General features: G+C 46.4%; 1 protein-coding gene across 1 annotated transcript in view; it reads right to left on the bottom strand.

The window, feature by feature from the left end:
- LOC147460402 (DUF3754 family protein, putative (DUF3754)) overlaps positions 1–16,053 on the bottom strand; it is a 147,554-nt gene that overhangs the window by 15,943 nt on the left and 115,558 nt on the right. Inside the window, exons 9-11 of the mRNA XM_086511482.1 lie at positions 3,989–4,068; positions 3,771–3,867; positions 3,568–3,657 (exon numbers count right to left, since the gene is read on the bottom strand). Of these exons, the coding sequence (XP_086367608.1) occupies positions 3,568–3,657; positions 3,771–3,867; positions 3,989–4,068 (267 nt within the window). The remainder of the gene's footprint in view (positions 1–3,567; positions 3,658–3,770; positions 3,868–3,988; positions 4,069–16,053) is intronic.

The following is a 16,053-nucleotide window of genomic DNA, read 5'->3' as shown; positions in this document are numbered from 1 at the left end:
TGCCTGCACTTTCTTCTGTTTGTTAGTACACTTGGGAGGTTTTTGCCTGGTCCACCCTATCTGCCCAGCACTGCACTTCGAGATGGCTTCAGTCAGCAGGATGATTGTGATACACGATGGCAAACCTACACTACAACCAGCCACAGAGATCAGCCCTCAGGAGTGGAGTAGGGATAGAGAGAGGTTGGGAGCTCATTTGCGGCCTGACACTCTGGTTCAATTAGAGAGCCTGCTGTTTTGAGGCTTGCCCTGTTTCTCCGGCGGAGACTGTTCGCGACCTTTGGCTAGAGCTGGCTAGAGCTGGTCCCCACGCTCAGGGGCCAGTTCGAGCGGCTCCAGGGTAGCTCTAATCCCATGCGAGAGTGCTGGGAGGCTTTTCTGAGATTGTGGCAGCCTAGACCATTTTTCACCATGGTTTAGGGCGTGCCCTGATGGGAGTATAGACCACCAGTGTAGCCTTTTTCCCCCACTTATCTCCTGATTTACCCATTTTCTGATGTAGCCCTATGTTACAAGGGCAGTTTGTAGCCCATTGGGCAGGTTTGTCAATTAATGAAGGGTCTTTTTCTGGGGAAAAAAAGACTCTGCCACATTGGGCGCATATATGTTCAGGAAACCATGAGGCAGCCCTAAACCTGCATAATAATCCACTGAGCTCTGCCTGGCACAATAATACCTCTGCGAACAATGGCCTGCTGCCATGAGTCTGCAATAGTCATACATACCCCTCCCTAGATACCTCCATGTCCAAATGCACCTGACCAAAATGTCTCATAGCAACCACACAAAATCTGACCACATTGTCTAATGCAGCTCTCACAGAGATGATGCTCCTGTAAAGCCTTTCCAGCCCAAGAACAAGAAGAGCGTGCCATCCGTGGGGCTACCTCCTATGTCCAAGAGTCCTCATGTATATATACATAGCATGGTGGGCTCTGCGTGTCAACAAAAAAGTGCACCACAATGTGTCTACATCCTGCTGTATCCGAAGGTGTCCCCGAGAACTTGGCCAACGGCCACAGAGTCTGTACCAAGTTGGTAACCCCTAAGTTCCCCATGTGATGAGAGAACTCGAGAGCCTAAGCCTAAAGCCAATCCATCGCGGAGTCCAAAGTTCACTCAGACTCATCCCTACCACGCAAAGAAAAAGAGAAACCAACCGTTGTGTCAAGGGCCTCTATCCCTCTAGCTGCAAGAAATAGTACATGGGACTCTGAGGCAAGCCCCCTCAATGTGTGGTGAAGGGTCGCTGAGGAATCATGCAAAGGGTGATGTCTCACCAGAAGGGGGATCCGCAAGAAAAACTGCTCCTCCCTCGCTAGACGGCTCGTGGCAAAAGCGCTGCCAAGAGACCTCCTGAGCCGGCTATGGGACAGGACCAGGTGAGGATGAGGAGGAGGGGGGGCTAGTGGGTGGAATGGGAGGGGAGGGGGCAGCAACGGGTGGGATGGGGGAGGTGGAGGAAATGGAGGCGAGGCGGGGCGGGGCGCCGGGGGGGGGGGGGGGTTGTTGAAGTCGAACTCGTCAGGCCTCGAGAGACTGTGGCAAAGGGTGATGTCTGCATCAGAAGGGGCATCTGCAGGAAAGGATGCTCCTCTCTCGCCAGACGGCTTGTGGCAAAAGCGCTGCCAAGAGACCTCCTGAGCACGCTGTGGGGCACGAGCAGGAGAGGATGAGGAGGCGGGGGGACTAGTGGGTGGAATGCGAGGGGAGGGGGCAACAACGGGTGGGATAGGGCGAGGTGGAGGCGGCACAAACCCAACCCCAGCCTCCTAAGGCTGGCCAGACACAGCAGACAGACACTTGGGGAGCTCAGGCAAGATCCTCCTCCAAGCCTGGTGCCCAAGCAGGGGAGGGATGGCATTACATAATCCCCTAGGCTTACCTAGACCATGGATTGGCTCTAAGTCGTAGTAGCATGTCCATGTGGCACATCGAGCCCATGTGCATGTAACAACACCTAAGCTTATCAATAATGTAACGGGGCTTGTAACTTGTAAGAGAAGGCAGAAGTAAATTAGGAAGCTGCATCACCCATTTCAAGGTTCCAGGTTCCTTGGAATGGCATGTAGCACTTGATAGGCTAGAAGATAGATACAGGAGCTAAGAGTGGGCTAATAGGATTAGGAGAGCTCTGTGGAAATTAACCACTAAAAAAAGATATTGACACCAATGATATACTTTAAGACAAAAGGTGAGTGTATCTAAGAGTATTGAGAACACCTGAAAGCTTGATTTCACTAATTTGAAAACCCCATAATTACATGGGTCTATATACAAGATTCATAGGGAGAGTGTAGGTGTGATTGGTAGGTGAAATCAGCTGGCAGGTAGGTATCATTGGAGCACCTTCAGGTAGCTCTGATAAAGTGGATGGGTATAAAGTTTTCCTAAAGTAAAACAAGATAATTCGGCCTTACATATGAATCAAGCCTCAAAATGCTACTAAATAGACAAACTTGTCTACTCGCAAAAAGAGCACTGCATCCACAAGAAATTGTGCTGCTCCAAAGCCGCTTGCAAGCGTTTTCTCATAAAGTGTCTTATTGACAAGGAGCTGAGAAGTCGTAGGCGAAGAAGTCCCGTTGGCGACGGATGTCGAAACTCGTCAGGCCTCGAGGGACTGTGGCAAAGGGTGATGTCTGCATCAGAAGGGACATCTGCAGGAAAGGATGCTCCTCTCTCGCCAGACGGCTTGTGGCAAAAGTGCTGCCAAGAGACCTCCTGAGCACGCTGTGGGGCACGAGCAGGAGAGGATGAGGAGGCGGGGGGACTTGTGGGTGGAATGGGAGGGGAGGGGGCAACAATGGGTGGGATAGGGGGAGGTGGAGGCGGCACAGACCCAACCCCAGCCTCCTAAGGCTGGCCAGACACAGCAGACATACACTTGGGGAGCTCAGGCAGGATCCTCCTCCAAGCCTGGTGCCCAAGCAGAGGAGGGATGGCACTACATAATCCTAGGCTTACCTAGACCACGGATTGGCTCTAAGTCGTAGTAGCATGTCCATGTGGCACATCGAGCCCATGTGCATGTAACAACACCTAAGCTTATCAATAATGTAACGGGGCTTGTAACTTCTAAGAGAAGGCAGAAGCAAATTAGGAAGCTGCATCACCCATTTCAAGGTTCCAGGTTTCTTGGAATGGCGTGTAGCTTCTTGATAGGCTAGAAGATAGATATAGGAGCTAGGAGTAGGCTAATAGGATTAGGAGAGCTCTGATACCATATGGAATTTTTAACTACTAAGAAAAGACATTGACACCAATGATATACTTTGAGACAAAAGGTGAGTGTATCTAAGAGTATTGAGAACATCTAAAAGCTTGATTTCACTAATTTGAAAACCCCATAATTACATGGGTCTATATACAAGATCATAGGAAGAGTGTTGGTGTGATTGGTAGGTGAAATCAGCCGGCAGGTAGGTATCATTGGTAGCTATGATAAAGTGGATGGGTATAAAGTTTTCCTAAAGTAAAACAAGATAATTCGGCCTTACATAAGAATAAACCCTCAAAATGCTACTAAATAGACAAACTTGTCTACTCGCAGAAAGAGCAACTTACCTGCTGCTGCTCAGATGCATCCACAAGAAATTGTGCTGCTCCAAAGCCGCTTGCAAGCGTCTTCTCATAAAGTGTCTTATTGACAAGGAGCTGAGTAAAGAAACATCGGCAGAACAAAAGAAGTTACTAAGGTAGACAAAAACTACACAATTTGATGAGTTTTCTTAGTCAAAAAAAAGAACTGGCACGAACCAAACAATTACCTGATACCGATCATAAGTTTGCTTGTATCCTAAAGCAACTCGAGTGATATAGACGATCAAAGCCGATGATGCAATAATATCAAGCACAAAAGCAGAACTATTGTGGCAAGAGCAAAGAGGGCTAACAGCAATTAGGTCTCCTCCTTAAGTTTTTGCATCCAAAGATGCACACAGGTATTAGCGTTGTATCTGTTACAGAAAATTAACTGCATGCTTACGGAGAGCTAAGAAAGTCGTCGAAACGGTAGTTGATAAGAAAAGCCAGAAGCCCAATTATGGTCGCAATATCCAACCGAACCTACAAAAGAGAAGTACCAACCAACATCAAGTTTCACCACAACATTTTTTATTTAACTGGACTTTTACATGAATCGTCCACATTAAAACAACAGAAAAGACATCCTTGAAGTGAGTTAACTTCTATAAGACACGAATGCTACACCTAGCTTCGGGCATGCACCTGCTCTGTGGCTGTTATATGAGATTCCTACACTAACTTTAACTTAAGGCTGGCTAAAGAGTTTGTAAATGGTTTCTTAAATAAAGACTACTTAAAATTACTTTTGACATGTCGCAGCACAAAATACCTTGCGCTTACAACCATATAGCTGCATAATTATGCCATTCCATTGGAAAACACTCAATAGTGGAATACTCATGGCTCAGCCGGCATCAAGCTTCAATTGTCCAAATTAACCACAAGTTATCAAGCTACATATCAACTCAAGTGAAAGTGACAGCGCCTCAAGCCGTTTCCTATCAACAAGAAACAGTCACTTCCATTTTAGAAATCATAAGGGGCCGTTTTCTAGCTTTCCACCACAGAAAGTTTTACTATTTCTGACTTCGATAGTTTTTCAAGAGTGGATCACTTCATCTACTCCTGCCTCATGTCATCACATGGTGCTCTTCCAGACGAAGATGGCATTCCTAGAAGATATCAACCCCTTGGTAGGGAATTGATCTGCCAGACTCCACACATGCACAAGCTACGTCAGTGGGTTCTTCACTCTTGCCTCCCCGACAGGCTCCCTCTCTCTCGTAGTTGTGCTTCAAGCCTAGTTGCAGGAGATGCAGATGCACCAGTAGGAGTTGACACACATTATATGGTTGGAATGCTAGGGTGTACTCGTGATTTGGATGATTGGGCAGGGGGCTACATAGTCCAGAATTGTTACGAATAAAGCCAGGGCTCGCCCTTGTATGATGGCTTGGGTTATATCCCATGCCCCACTCTAGGACACCTTTCATGCAATTTTTGGGCACACTGCCGATCAACAAGATTGCAAGCCTTACAAACTTGGCAAGGTGAACATGGGCACAAAGAACCTAAACGCTTACTCACAATCATTCGAGGCTCCTTTCCCCAGGATGCACAAGCTTGAATACCTACCAACTCTAGTTCTTTTGGGTTACGCCGCCAAAGTATGTATCCACATACTTTGGCATACATGTTTTTTTTTTTGCACCTTTGACAAGAATAGCCATGGCTGATGGTGGGGACCTCCTCGATATGGCAATTCCATGTCAATCCACATACCCCTTATTTTTGCAACTCAAAGCAAATCGAAGATCAGTTCCACATGAGCAGAGCACAAAACAAAGATCGGAAATTTTTTCGTTAGCCTCTCACTTTGCATCTTAAAGGAGACGGTATGACTTGAAGTTCCAACTTGACGCGACGAACCTTAGCCATGTCTCCCTCCTGGATGTAATTTATCACCAGGTATGCGATTCTTTATTGAGGGGGATGTATTATGTATATGCACATATATTTCTAGGTTGTCATGTGTTTGTTCCCATGGTTACCTTCCCCACCCCCAAAGTCCCCCAGGAACTTAGACATAATGGTGCTTCGACTTCAACAGCGCCCTCCTTTGTGGATGAGGGGAAAGCGAAACACGTATCAATGTCTACCACACCTCATTCCATAGTTTCAAAAGAAAAAGAAAAAGAGATAGGAAAGGGCAAAGACAAGGACACGGTGAGGGATGCTTGGATCGTTCCCAAAAAGATGGTAAGGTTCAAACTCCAACTTCCTCCCATAATTATGTGCCCCCCCTGAAGACTGCATCCCAAACGAAGATTCCCTATAATGATAATAAGTCTCTGGCGGAGGCATGTGTAGCAGGATTACAATGTCTACAAAATTGGCTGGTGGTACCGAGCTTTGGAGGTGGCCAAAGAAAGACTATTCCTATGGACAAGCGAATTCCGTCAGCCAATCTGAGTCCTATTGTGGTGTAGCTGCACTGGTATCACAAGATGGTTCTCTGTTGGTGATGGATTGCGTGCTTCTAGCAGCAATTTTGGGTCTCTTCAATATGTCAGATGATGATGAGAGTATGTGTTTCCAGCCAATGGGCTTCCTTCGTGTCCACCATGGCCCCCCAAACTACCCCCTCTCACTCTCCCCCTCCCACCCTCTTTCCATGCCCTACCCACCCCCCACTCCCTCGCGAGTCGCCCCTCTCTCTCCCCCTCTCTCTCCCCCCCTCGTCCCACCTTCTCTCACCCCTACCCACCCCTCGCCCCTATCCACCCTACCCTTGCCCCTACTCAGTCCCTCTCCATCTCTCGCCCCTACCCACCCCCTCTCCATCTCTAGCCCCTAACCACCTCCTAGTTCACCCCCTTTGACCCTAGCTGATACCCACCCCCACATCCTCGCCAAGTTCCTAGAGAGGTTCCAAATGTGCCCCTTGCCGACTCTTCTTGGATAGCGCCCCAATCTCCCAGATGCATGCTTGCATTCGGCATCTGCATATTTCCATGGATTGGATTACCTCCGCCTTGTTTAGCTTGCATACCTGAATTGGCTCATATTTCCTCCTATTTTTCTACAGTTTCAGTGTTCTCTCACACCGAGACGGTGAATTCTTGTGGCGGGCAACCTATAGCAGGGCTACAGTGTCACTGGCACAAGGTGGGCAGTTAGTTACAGTTGGTATCGAGTTCACATTGGACGAACTCGCGCCGCCTGGGCAGCGACACGCGGCAATGATACGGGTGGTGGTCTAGGACACCGTGGCCAGATCACCACCACCGCAGTTTGGAGATAGGATTAGCTGGATTGGGATATTTTGTTAGCCATTGGTGGCTCTCTAAGATATACATATGTGTGGCTGGTTTCAGTGTGGTACACCAGATCATCATCCACTTTCTATGGTCTAGCGTCTTGAGTCTTGAGTCTTGAGGCCAGCACCACACACTTGCACTCTCCCTGCACATTGGAGCCTCGACACCCCATTGTACCTGTGAGTCTTGGGCTTGGAGCTAAGGGTGCTGCCAGCCAGAGTTTGCATGGTTCTATGAGTTGTCAAGTTCCGATAAGTTCTCAGTTTGCTATGGTGCTTTGAGCTTCTGTTCCATTGTTGTGTGATGTTTTCTTTCTGTTGGAGTGGGGTTTCACACATTGCACTGAGGAGCACCCACTGTAGAGAGCACGACACACTTTTCCTACTCTAGCATGGCATAAGGTGGTGCATTCATATAAGGAAGCGGTTACAGGAGAATCAACCTCCTTGTCGGGTGTCCTTCAGACTTTTTCTTCTACCCCTTGTTGTGACGGACCTACAGTTGCTTCTACAACGGATGTGGATATGCCGATGGACACCAACACTTAATTCTCTCTCATTTGTCCTCTATACGTACCTCATAGTATGCATAGTTCTTTGAGATGCATTTTATATAATGTGTCTGGGTTATGCAATCATGACAAGCGGAGGCTAACCTCGCACTATGTACATACATGTAAGAAAGATGTGGTAATTATTCAAGAGCATAATCAACATCATTTCGCCGGTCAGACATCTTATTTTGTGGCAATGCCAATCACTCGGGAGTGCTTATGCTTGTTCTGCATGAGTTACAGCCAATTGTTGCTTACAATGACCGAAACGGAAGATGGATGGTGGTTCAATGTATTGTTTTTTTTTTTTTTCGAGAAAAAGATCCTTCTATTAGTTAATGAAACTGCCCATAGGGCTACAACCTCCTCTACAAGAGAGGACTACAACAATCATGATGGGGAGACTCTCCCAATGAAAAAACAACATATGTACAATGAGGCTATATCAGGGGATGGGAGGAGGGAAAAGCCACACAGGTGGATAGTAGTGCCATCTAAGCACGCACCCTAATCCATGGTGAAAAATGGCCCAGGACGCCAAAGTCGAAGGAGAGCCTCTCTACGCTCCGTCATGTGGTCGGAGCTGCCTTGGAGTCTCTCGAACTTTCCTTTGAGAGTATGGACCAGCTCAAGCCAAAGGTCCCGAACAGTCTCTGCTGGTGGTACAAGGCGAGCCTCGAAGATGCGGAAGCAACGGGCCCACCAGATGAACCACAGTGTCAGGCCACTGATGAGCTCCCAACACGCCTCTCTCTCACTGCACCACTCCTGTGAAGTAAGCTCTGTGGCAGGCTGGAGTGTAGGTCGCCCCCCCTGCATCACTATCATCCTGCTGGTGGATGATAGCTCAAACTGAAGTGCCGGGCCCGTGAGAGTGGACCAAGCAGCTTTAATTCCATACATAAGTGACCCTAGTGGCCACTTCTCAAGCATAAGTCAGTACCCTCAGTACAAGTACCAAGTACCTGCATTATCTCAGCATTCATGGTGTTTTTGCAGCATCAGCCCATCATTACCCATAGCATTCTCAGCACACAGTCACAGATTAGCCTCGCCGTACCAGATCAGCACCGCGGTAGAAATCAGCCCTCATTCAGCACCAGCGTTTACAGATTTCAGGCCCAGATCCACACCGTTTTTACATCCCAAATCAGCCTTGAAGATTTCAGCCCATAGCCTAGTCTACACTTGCAGATCCCGTCAGTTCCACCAGCGTTTGCATTTCAGCCCTTAGTTTCACAGATCCAATTATCCATCACAAGATCCCATCAACATTTCAATTCCTAGGACCATTGTATGAGCATTTGTGAAATCTAAAGCAAATACCTCTCTAGCAATAGAGAGCGGGAGCCTTGGAGGGGGGTTTGGGACCCCATTTGGTGTTAAGTTTCCTCTCTCTCTCTCTCTCTCTCTCTCTCTCTCTCTCTCTCTCTCTCTCACACACACACACACACACACACACACACACACTTTTTTTGTAAATCTGCTTTGATTACTTTACAAGTGGGAAACCTCAAAGCGAGGAAAACCCACGAAAAGAAAGGGATACAAAAAGCTGAGCACTATAAGGCTCCGAAAGCTAGAAACAATCAAAGTAAATTCTAGGCATCAAGAGTGATGTCTCCAACATCATGAGCAAAATGTAGTGCTTCACCAAGAGATGATTTGAAATAGGGAAAGGGGTCAACATAGGTGCCTTGGAACATGAAGGAGTTCCTATGGTGCCAGATGGTCCACAGAGTCCAAAATCTGACTTGGGTGAAGAACACTGCAAACTGAGAATGCAATCACCGAAGCACTCCAAAGAGCCAAAAGCGTCTGTGAAAAGAGCCGGAAGGAAAACGCAGCCGAAGAGCAGTCGACACTTGCCGAATGAAGGCTCTGGAGTGGCGACAACGCCATAGCAAATGCGGCACGGTCTCCTTAGCTTCAAGACATCTGGAGCAGTGGGAAGGTGCAATATGCCGACTCTCTCACACACACACACACACACACACACAGAACCTTCACTCACAGTATCATTCTCTCCTCTCTCTAGCCTTTGCAGGTCTCTCATAAAGTAAAAGGAACTCTCTCATGACGTAAAAGGAAAATTGAGTACGCACTGAGCACTCATCGTGATCATTCACCATCAATCACTTTCGCTGCACATTACACTACAGGTGTGCGCACAGTAAGGTGATGTTGGTAGAGGGAAGAGGGGAACGTTTCATGCTCACACGGTTTGTACAACAGGGCTGCCCTCTTGCCTCCTTCCTGTTCCTCTTCTATGTTGAGGCAATAAGCAGATTTTTGACCTCACACAATGTCATGTGACACATCCAACCCTCTGTGTCTGTGGACAAGCTACCACATAACAGGGTTCAGTCAGTCCAATCAGTCTAGATTAGAGATGCATATCCTCTAGTTGCACACAGCATGATCATCAGTATTCCCATCAAAATCCATCAGATTCCATCAAGGGAATTTTCTAGTGCATTTAGCCTATTTTACCTATTTTTGGCATTTTTCACTTATTAATTTAAGTGACTTCCCAACAAAAGTAGGTAGGGCAATTTTGTTGAGAAGAGTCTTACCATAGCCCGAGCGAGATTTCTCAAGTGAACTAAAACCCGAGCAAGAGAGACCGGCCAACTTGTGAGTGAAGCGGTCAACTGCAAAAAGTGAGTGCACGAAAGAAGACTACAGGTCTTGAACTCTGCTCGTCAGCATGAAACGTGGACGCTCTACCACCTGGCTACAACCAATCCATTGAAAAATGTGGGCATTGTTTAAGGCATTTGCTCTACCACCTGGCTACAACCAATCCATTGAAAAATGTGGGCATTGTTTAAGGCCAAATGCCTAAGGTCCTATGGATACAATAGACACTACTACAAATTTGAAATACCCGGATGGGTCCAAATAGACTCATGAAATCATGGAGTAAATATGTATAAAATTCAAATTAATTGTCATCAATCATGACAACCATGGCACGATTGCACAGTCTGATTGCACACCTCAAATGGACAATTTTTGATTGCCAAATGGATTTGTGAGGCTCATTTCTAGCAAAGCAAGATTTTTGTGTATAAGTTAGTTTCTAGTAGCAAGTGCTAGAATGGAGTGGTGGCAACAAATATGAGCCGGTTGGGTGGTGATACTGGCAGGTGGTAGGTAGCATCATGCAAGGGTGTGTGTAGCTGGGTGACTAAGAGTGTGTGTGACATGCTTCATCGAAGATCTCAAGGAAGGCCTTGCAATGGCGGGGTGAGAGTTGGGTGCACAATTGGCTTTGGGTGAGAGTTCCGACGCTTTGCAATGGTGGGGTAACTGGGGTTGGGCCCTGCAATGCAAACTAGAGGGGAGAGGAATTGCATGTGGAAAGAGGGTTAACTACTACCTCTTGCGCATGACAAAGTGCCAAATAGAAGACGTACAAAAAATTTGCAACATAGGCCCGCGAAGCAGCACTATGTAGACGGTACGCCGAGGAGGGAAAGAGGAGAGCGATGGGGAATCTATACAAATCGATGACAGTGGCAGCGTTAATGTGGGCGTCTAAAATCTGTGGGTGCTCTAGAGTGCTTTTGGGTTGTATTTTACGGCATCACCTCCTACACCAAGGATCACACACCGGTGTGCGGTCCACTAGTTTTTCAAAAGTTGACAAAATTGCTCATGGGTCCAATGTTTTTTTAATCGTTAGATTTCGAACTTGCCTTTGAGAAAACTGGGAAATTTACAGCAAGGACCGCACGTCCACATGCGATCCAATAGCAGTCGTGCGGTCCAATGGAGTGTTTGAAAAATACCATTTTCCCAAACACACAAAATTCCTTTTCTTGAACTTGCCAAGAGGAAATTTTAAAGAATTATGATATTTTTTTTATTTTTTACACTATTTTTCTCTATTTTGGGATGGGATTTCTCCTTTTGCGCTTGCCCTCACGTGGCATTTTTTAAATTGGTGCAGAGGCTGGCTCTGTGTACAGCAGAGGGTTTAGCTTGTGGATGTTTAATTGTGTTTAAGCTTATGGGTGATTTAAGGTGATGGGCAAAGATTACAAAAAAGTTAGTAAAGATAGTGTAAGAACAATAGTGAGATTAGCGAGAGGTTAGTGTGAGTGTAGAAGCTTTGAAGGCTAATAATGGGTCAAGACATCCTTAAAGAGGAGGTAGTTATTGTGGATGTGGGTTAATTTAAAGGCGAGGAGCGAATTGGCGACATCATTGGAGTTGCTGCTCCAGTTGCCTTTGGTCTGCATGATGATGAGAGAGACCTGCACATACCTTTGTTAATGCTGGCAAGCTCTGATTAGAGGATCAATGAGATTAGCGAGAGGTATAGTGTAAGTGAAAAGGCTTTGAAGGTTAATGGGTTGAGACGTCCTTAAAGAGGAGGCACTTATTGTGGATGTGGGTGTTGCAGATGGCCGTTTGCAATGGTTGTGGGGAGTGAACTGGCGACATCATTGTAGTTGCTGCTTCATCTACTTTGGTCTCCATGATGATGAGAGAGACCTGTAGATGCCTTTGTTAATGCCGGCAAGCCCAAGGAGGAGAAGGCCTTATCATAAGCTCCACCCGAACTGAAGGTGTGTGATTAATTGGAAGAAAGAGAAGACAATCCTAATGTGCAAGCGGAAATTATCACCCAGCTTGTCAGGAACTCTCTCTCTCTCTCTCTCTCTCTGAGGAGAGGAGCTACACAGCATCGACGGAGACTACAACAGAAGATTCGAGCCATACTCTCTCGACATCCAGAGTGCAGATGAGGATGGATCCTCACCATTTCTTCCATCTTTGTTTCACACACTGTTACATCCAGTTTACCGGGTACCTATTGTATCAGCTGCTACACCCACGTAGTTTTAGATTGTAGTAGTAGTAGTAGTATTTTGTTCCACTTCTAGTTCTTTTCTAGTTCTTTTGTACCCAGACATGGTATTAGATTCACTATTTTGTAACTGATTGGTCTCATAGGTCATTTTGGCCTTTTGAAGACGTTAATATAACATTTCATTTCATTTCATTTCTCTCTCTCAGTGCACGCCGACATGCATTTCTAGAGAGACATTACATGGAGCCTCCTAGTTTGACTACCATAGTCCACGTAAGGATGGTCATCCATCTGTGTCACCTAGCATTTTTTAAACTGAAAATGAGACAATATTAATTAGCTGAGACACATTTTCCCCACGGAAATAATTACAGCCAGGACCGCGCGCACGGGCAGCTTAGTAAAGAAGCGAAACCCACAAACAAAATTCACATTTTCCCCACGGAAATAATTACAGCCAGGACCGCACGCCGGCGCGCGGTCCTACGGGCAGCTTAGTAAAGAAGCGAAACCCACAAACAAAATTCACTGTTAGAGACACACGCACATACAGGGGCGCGAGCTCAGAGCTCATTGCAAATGTGGATATGTCCTGTTGGCCTAGCTCGGCCGGGGCCATTGCCATGGGTCTCGGAGGGTATGTACGAAGCGCACAAAAGAAGCAGGATCTCGGAAGAGTGTCAATGGGGAGAGCGAGATGGGTCTCATGAGTGTTTTTGAGAGAGAGAGAGAGAAAATGTGGGTCACTGGGAGAATGCAGAGGGGAGAAGAAGCGTCGTTGAGTGAGCAGAGGTGCGAAGAGCCTACCAGTGTCTAATTTCGCTCCTCTGCTTGCTAATCTTGGAAGGTGGCTGCCTCGCCTCAGTCTCCTTCTTCTCCCGCCTGCTCACCCCTAGCTTATTTGATCAGTCAGGACATCTACCTTATCAATCTCGCTCATGATCCCTACTACCGCCGGGCCGGCCATGCCTGCCTCACCTCCCTCATTGTCCAGTTCATCTTCATCTCCCTAGCTTAGGGAAGGTTCAAACTGCGCAAAGGTAGTCGGACTCGTCTGTGCCTTTTCCATCGCTCTGCATTCACACTGTCAACGAAGCCCTGTAGTTGCAGCCATAGCATCAGCGGGTAGAATAGCAAACCGCCACAAAGACTCCACGACCCTTTGTCTCATATCCCCTAATCTCACACCGGTTCCACCCATAATATGGTCTCCTCCCTCCTCCTTTTTTACATCCTCGTCGACATCAACTCTCTTGTGGTGCAGCTCGTCCAGTTTGCGTAGCCTTTCTAACCCTAAGACGTAGCACTCCTCAATTTGTAGTTCTGTAAAAAGCTTCTTTGCTTCGCCATTGCTAATAAAGAGCTAAAAGGTGTTAATCATGGGCTGCCAACCTCGTAGCTACATGGCTTCACATTCCTACAATTGCCTAGAAAACGCAGCTGCGCATGTTAGAGTCACAATGGTTCTGAGGAAAGACTTTTGAGATACTTTGACAAAGTGCTTAACAAGTGGATGATCAGCTTATATGGAATGATACAGGTCGTCGACAATTAGTTGGAGCTTTTGTGCTTTGCGTTCAGCACGCATGCGGATGAGTTTTGGCAGAATGTGCAGGCTGTTCAATAACAAGATGGGGCTAGAGATGTTTGGATGCAGAGGATACGTTCATGAGGCTTGCGGTAGAGCACATGTTGGGGTTTGGGGAGGATGTGACCTGGGAGGTGGGGGTGGAGGGGCGGCTGACCCTGCTGGAGGAGGTGTTGACAAAGTTGGCGGACAAGGTGGGGACCGATAGGTAGGCTCAGCGGCCGCCACAAGCATCGGGATACTAGCGTGCTTGAGCCCCAAAGGATTGCGCCTCATTCAAAGTACAAAAACTACTCTTGTGGATCTTATCGACCCCATCTCAAAGCACTCTCTCACTCTCGTCAGAGCCCTTATTATGTTCTATGAGTAGCTCAACAGCAGCCCCCTACGACCTGTTTTTGTGTTCTAGAGGGTAGGTTGGGCCCAAGTCGGTGCTCATGGTTTTTTGAATTTCTTGCAGTTGGTGCCCCTACTATGACTAAATTTGAAGGTTTTCACACTAAATTACACTACATTTCTCCAAAATTTGTAGGTTTTCTCACCCTTAAATCTAAAATTTAGAGATAAATCTCAAAAATTTTAGGTGAGATCACACTTAACCTAGGTTTTTTTTTAGCATTAACTATAAATGAAGCATCTTATGTTCTGTGCAAACCAAAGCTCTCACACAAATCTTGCCCACTCTCAAGGTACTCTTCCTTTTACACATACCAAGTGCTCCACAAAACTAATGAGACAAAATTCACAGTTGACACATTTGATTGGGTCAAAGTAATTTCAATCAAAATTGTGTTGATGGATTGGACATAATTTAAATTTTTTAATATATTTTAGCGTCTTCAAAATTAAGAATCTCACATTTTAAAAATTGGTTTATATTTTTATATATTTTACTGTCTTCAAAATTTAGGATCAATAACGAATTTTAGTATTTCAGATGATTTAGAACCCCAATAACCCATCTTCAGCAAGCATGCAGTCGAGAATGATTAGGGACATAAATATTTATGGACCAGAGCATGTCCGCAAGCTTATCTATATGAAGCTATTGTGGCAGACATGGCAATGGCCATGCTTCCGGGTGTTAAGTGTAATGTCTACCTTAAAGGGGCAAAGACGAGCAATGCCCGTGGTATGCAAGTGCCTGCCTAGATATTATTAAAGCAATCATATGTTGCCTTGGCTGTTAGAAATTTGGCCGATCTCACCCATTCATCGATGGCAAAAATGGGTTTACAAAGTCGATGGCAGAAATGGGTTTGCCAAGTCAATGTAAGATGACGTGTTTTGGGATTCTACAAAATTGAACAAGCAGATATGTGCAATTCAGTAATGATAGCTTACATGATATTAAGCACGGGGTTGTTGCACCATGTTTTTGGGATTGCAAAAAATACATCGCATACGGGTTGAACCCCATGGGGATTGTGTGGTTTTTCATTTACTTTGCTACACTATCCTCTATAGAGTAGCTATTGAGGTCTTGATCTTGACTTTCTTATTTTATGTACTCGCTCGGTTACTTGTTCGCTCGGAAGTACTCGCTCGAGGATTGGGATTCCTCGTTGAGAAAATATGTAGGGCAATTTTGTTGAGAAAATATATAAGCAAACCCAAGTTAGCACTAAATGGCAGAAGAGGCAGTAGGAGCTCCCCGCTCAACAGGCAACTTCTCAACGAGAACCATCAATGACACCATAGCCTTGGCGTTTCCTCTCCCATCAGCCTAGCGTTTTTGGTCTTCATCATCACCTACCTCAAGCCTTGGCGTTTTCAGCTTTGCAATCCTGGCCAACAGTCCCTGATCCCTATAGTTTTTGCTAGCGCTACCCAAATCTGCCAGCGTTTTCATTTTCAGCCTGAAGTGAAGCATTTGCAGCAGCGTTTTCAGCATTCCATACAGCAGCAGATTGAGCCCTAGATGCATGCAAGAGATCGTCATTTTCAGCCTTCAAAAACGCAGCCAAAACAGCGTCTCCAGCCACCCCGAATCAGTCCCAGATTTTCAGCCATAGCGTTTTTATGGACAGCAGATAGAAGACCGCAGATTTCAGCCCTTGAGTCGTCGTCGTCGTCATCGGCATAGTCCCAAGTTGCATCAGTTTCCATGCATCATCATTGTACCACTTTGTGCAATCAATAGTAGACCACTCTCGCCCACAAGAGTGGGGCCTTCGGAGGAGGGTTTTACGTCTCTGGTGTCGTATCTCTCTTCTCTCTCTATCTCTCAGTCTCATAC

The sequence above is a fragment of the Adiantum capillus-veneris genome, chromosome 4 (assembly GCF_014529385.1).
Source record: "Adiantum capillus-veneris isolate H3 chromosome 4, ASM1452938v2, whole genome shotgun sequence".
NCBI classification, from domain to species: domain Eukaryota; kingdom Viridiplantae; phylum Streptophyta; class Polypodiopsida; order Polypodiales; family Pteridaceae; genus Adiantum; species Adiantum capillus-veneris.
This window is presented reverse-complemented; position numbering and strand designations above follow the sequence as displayed.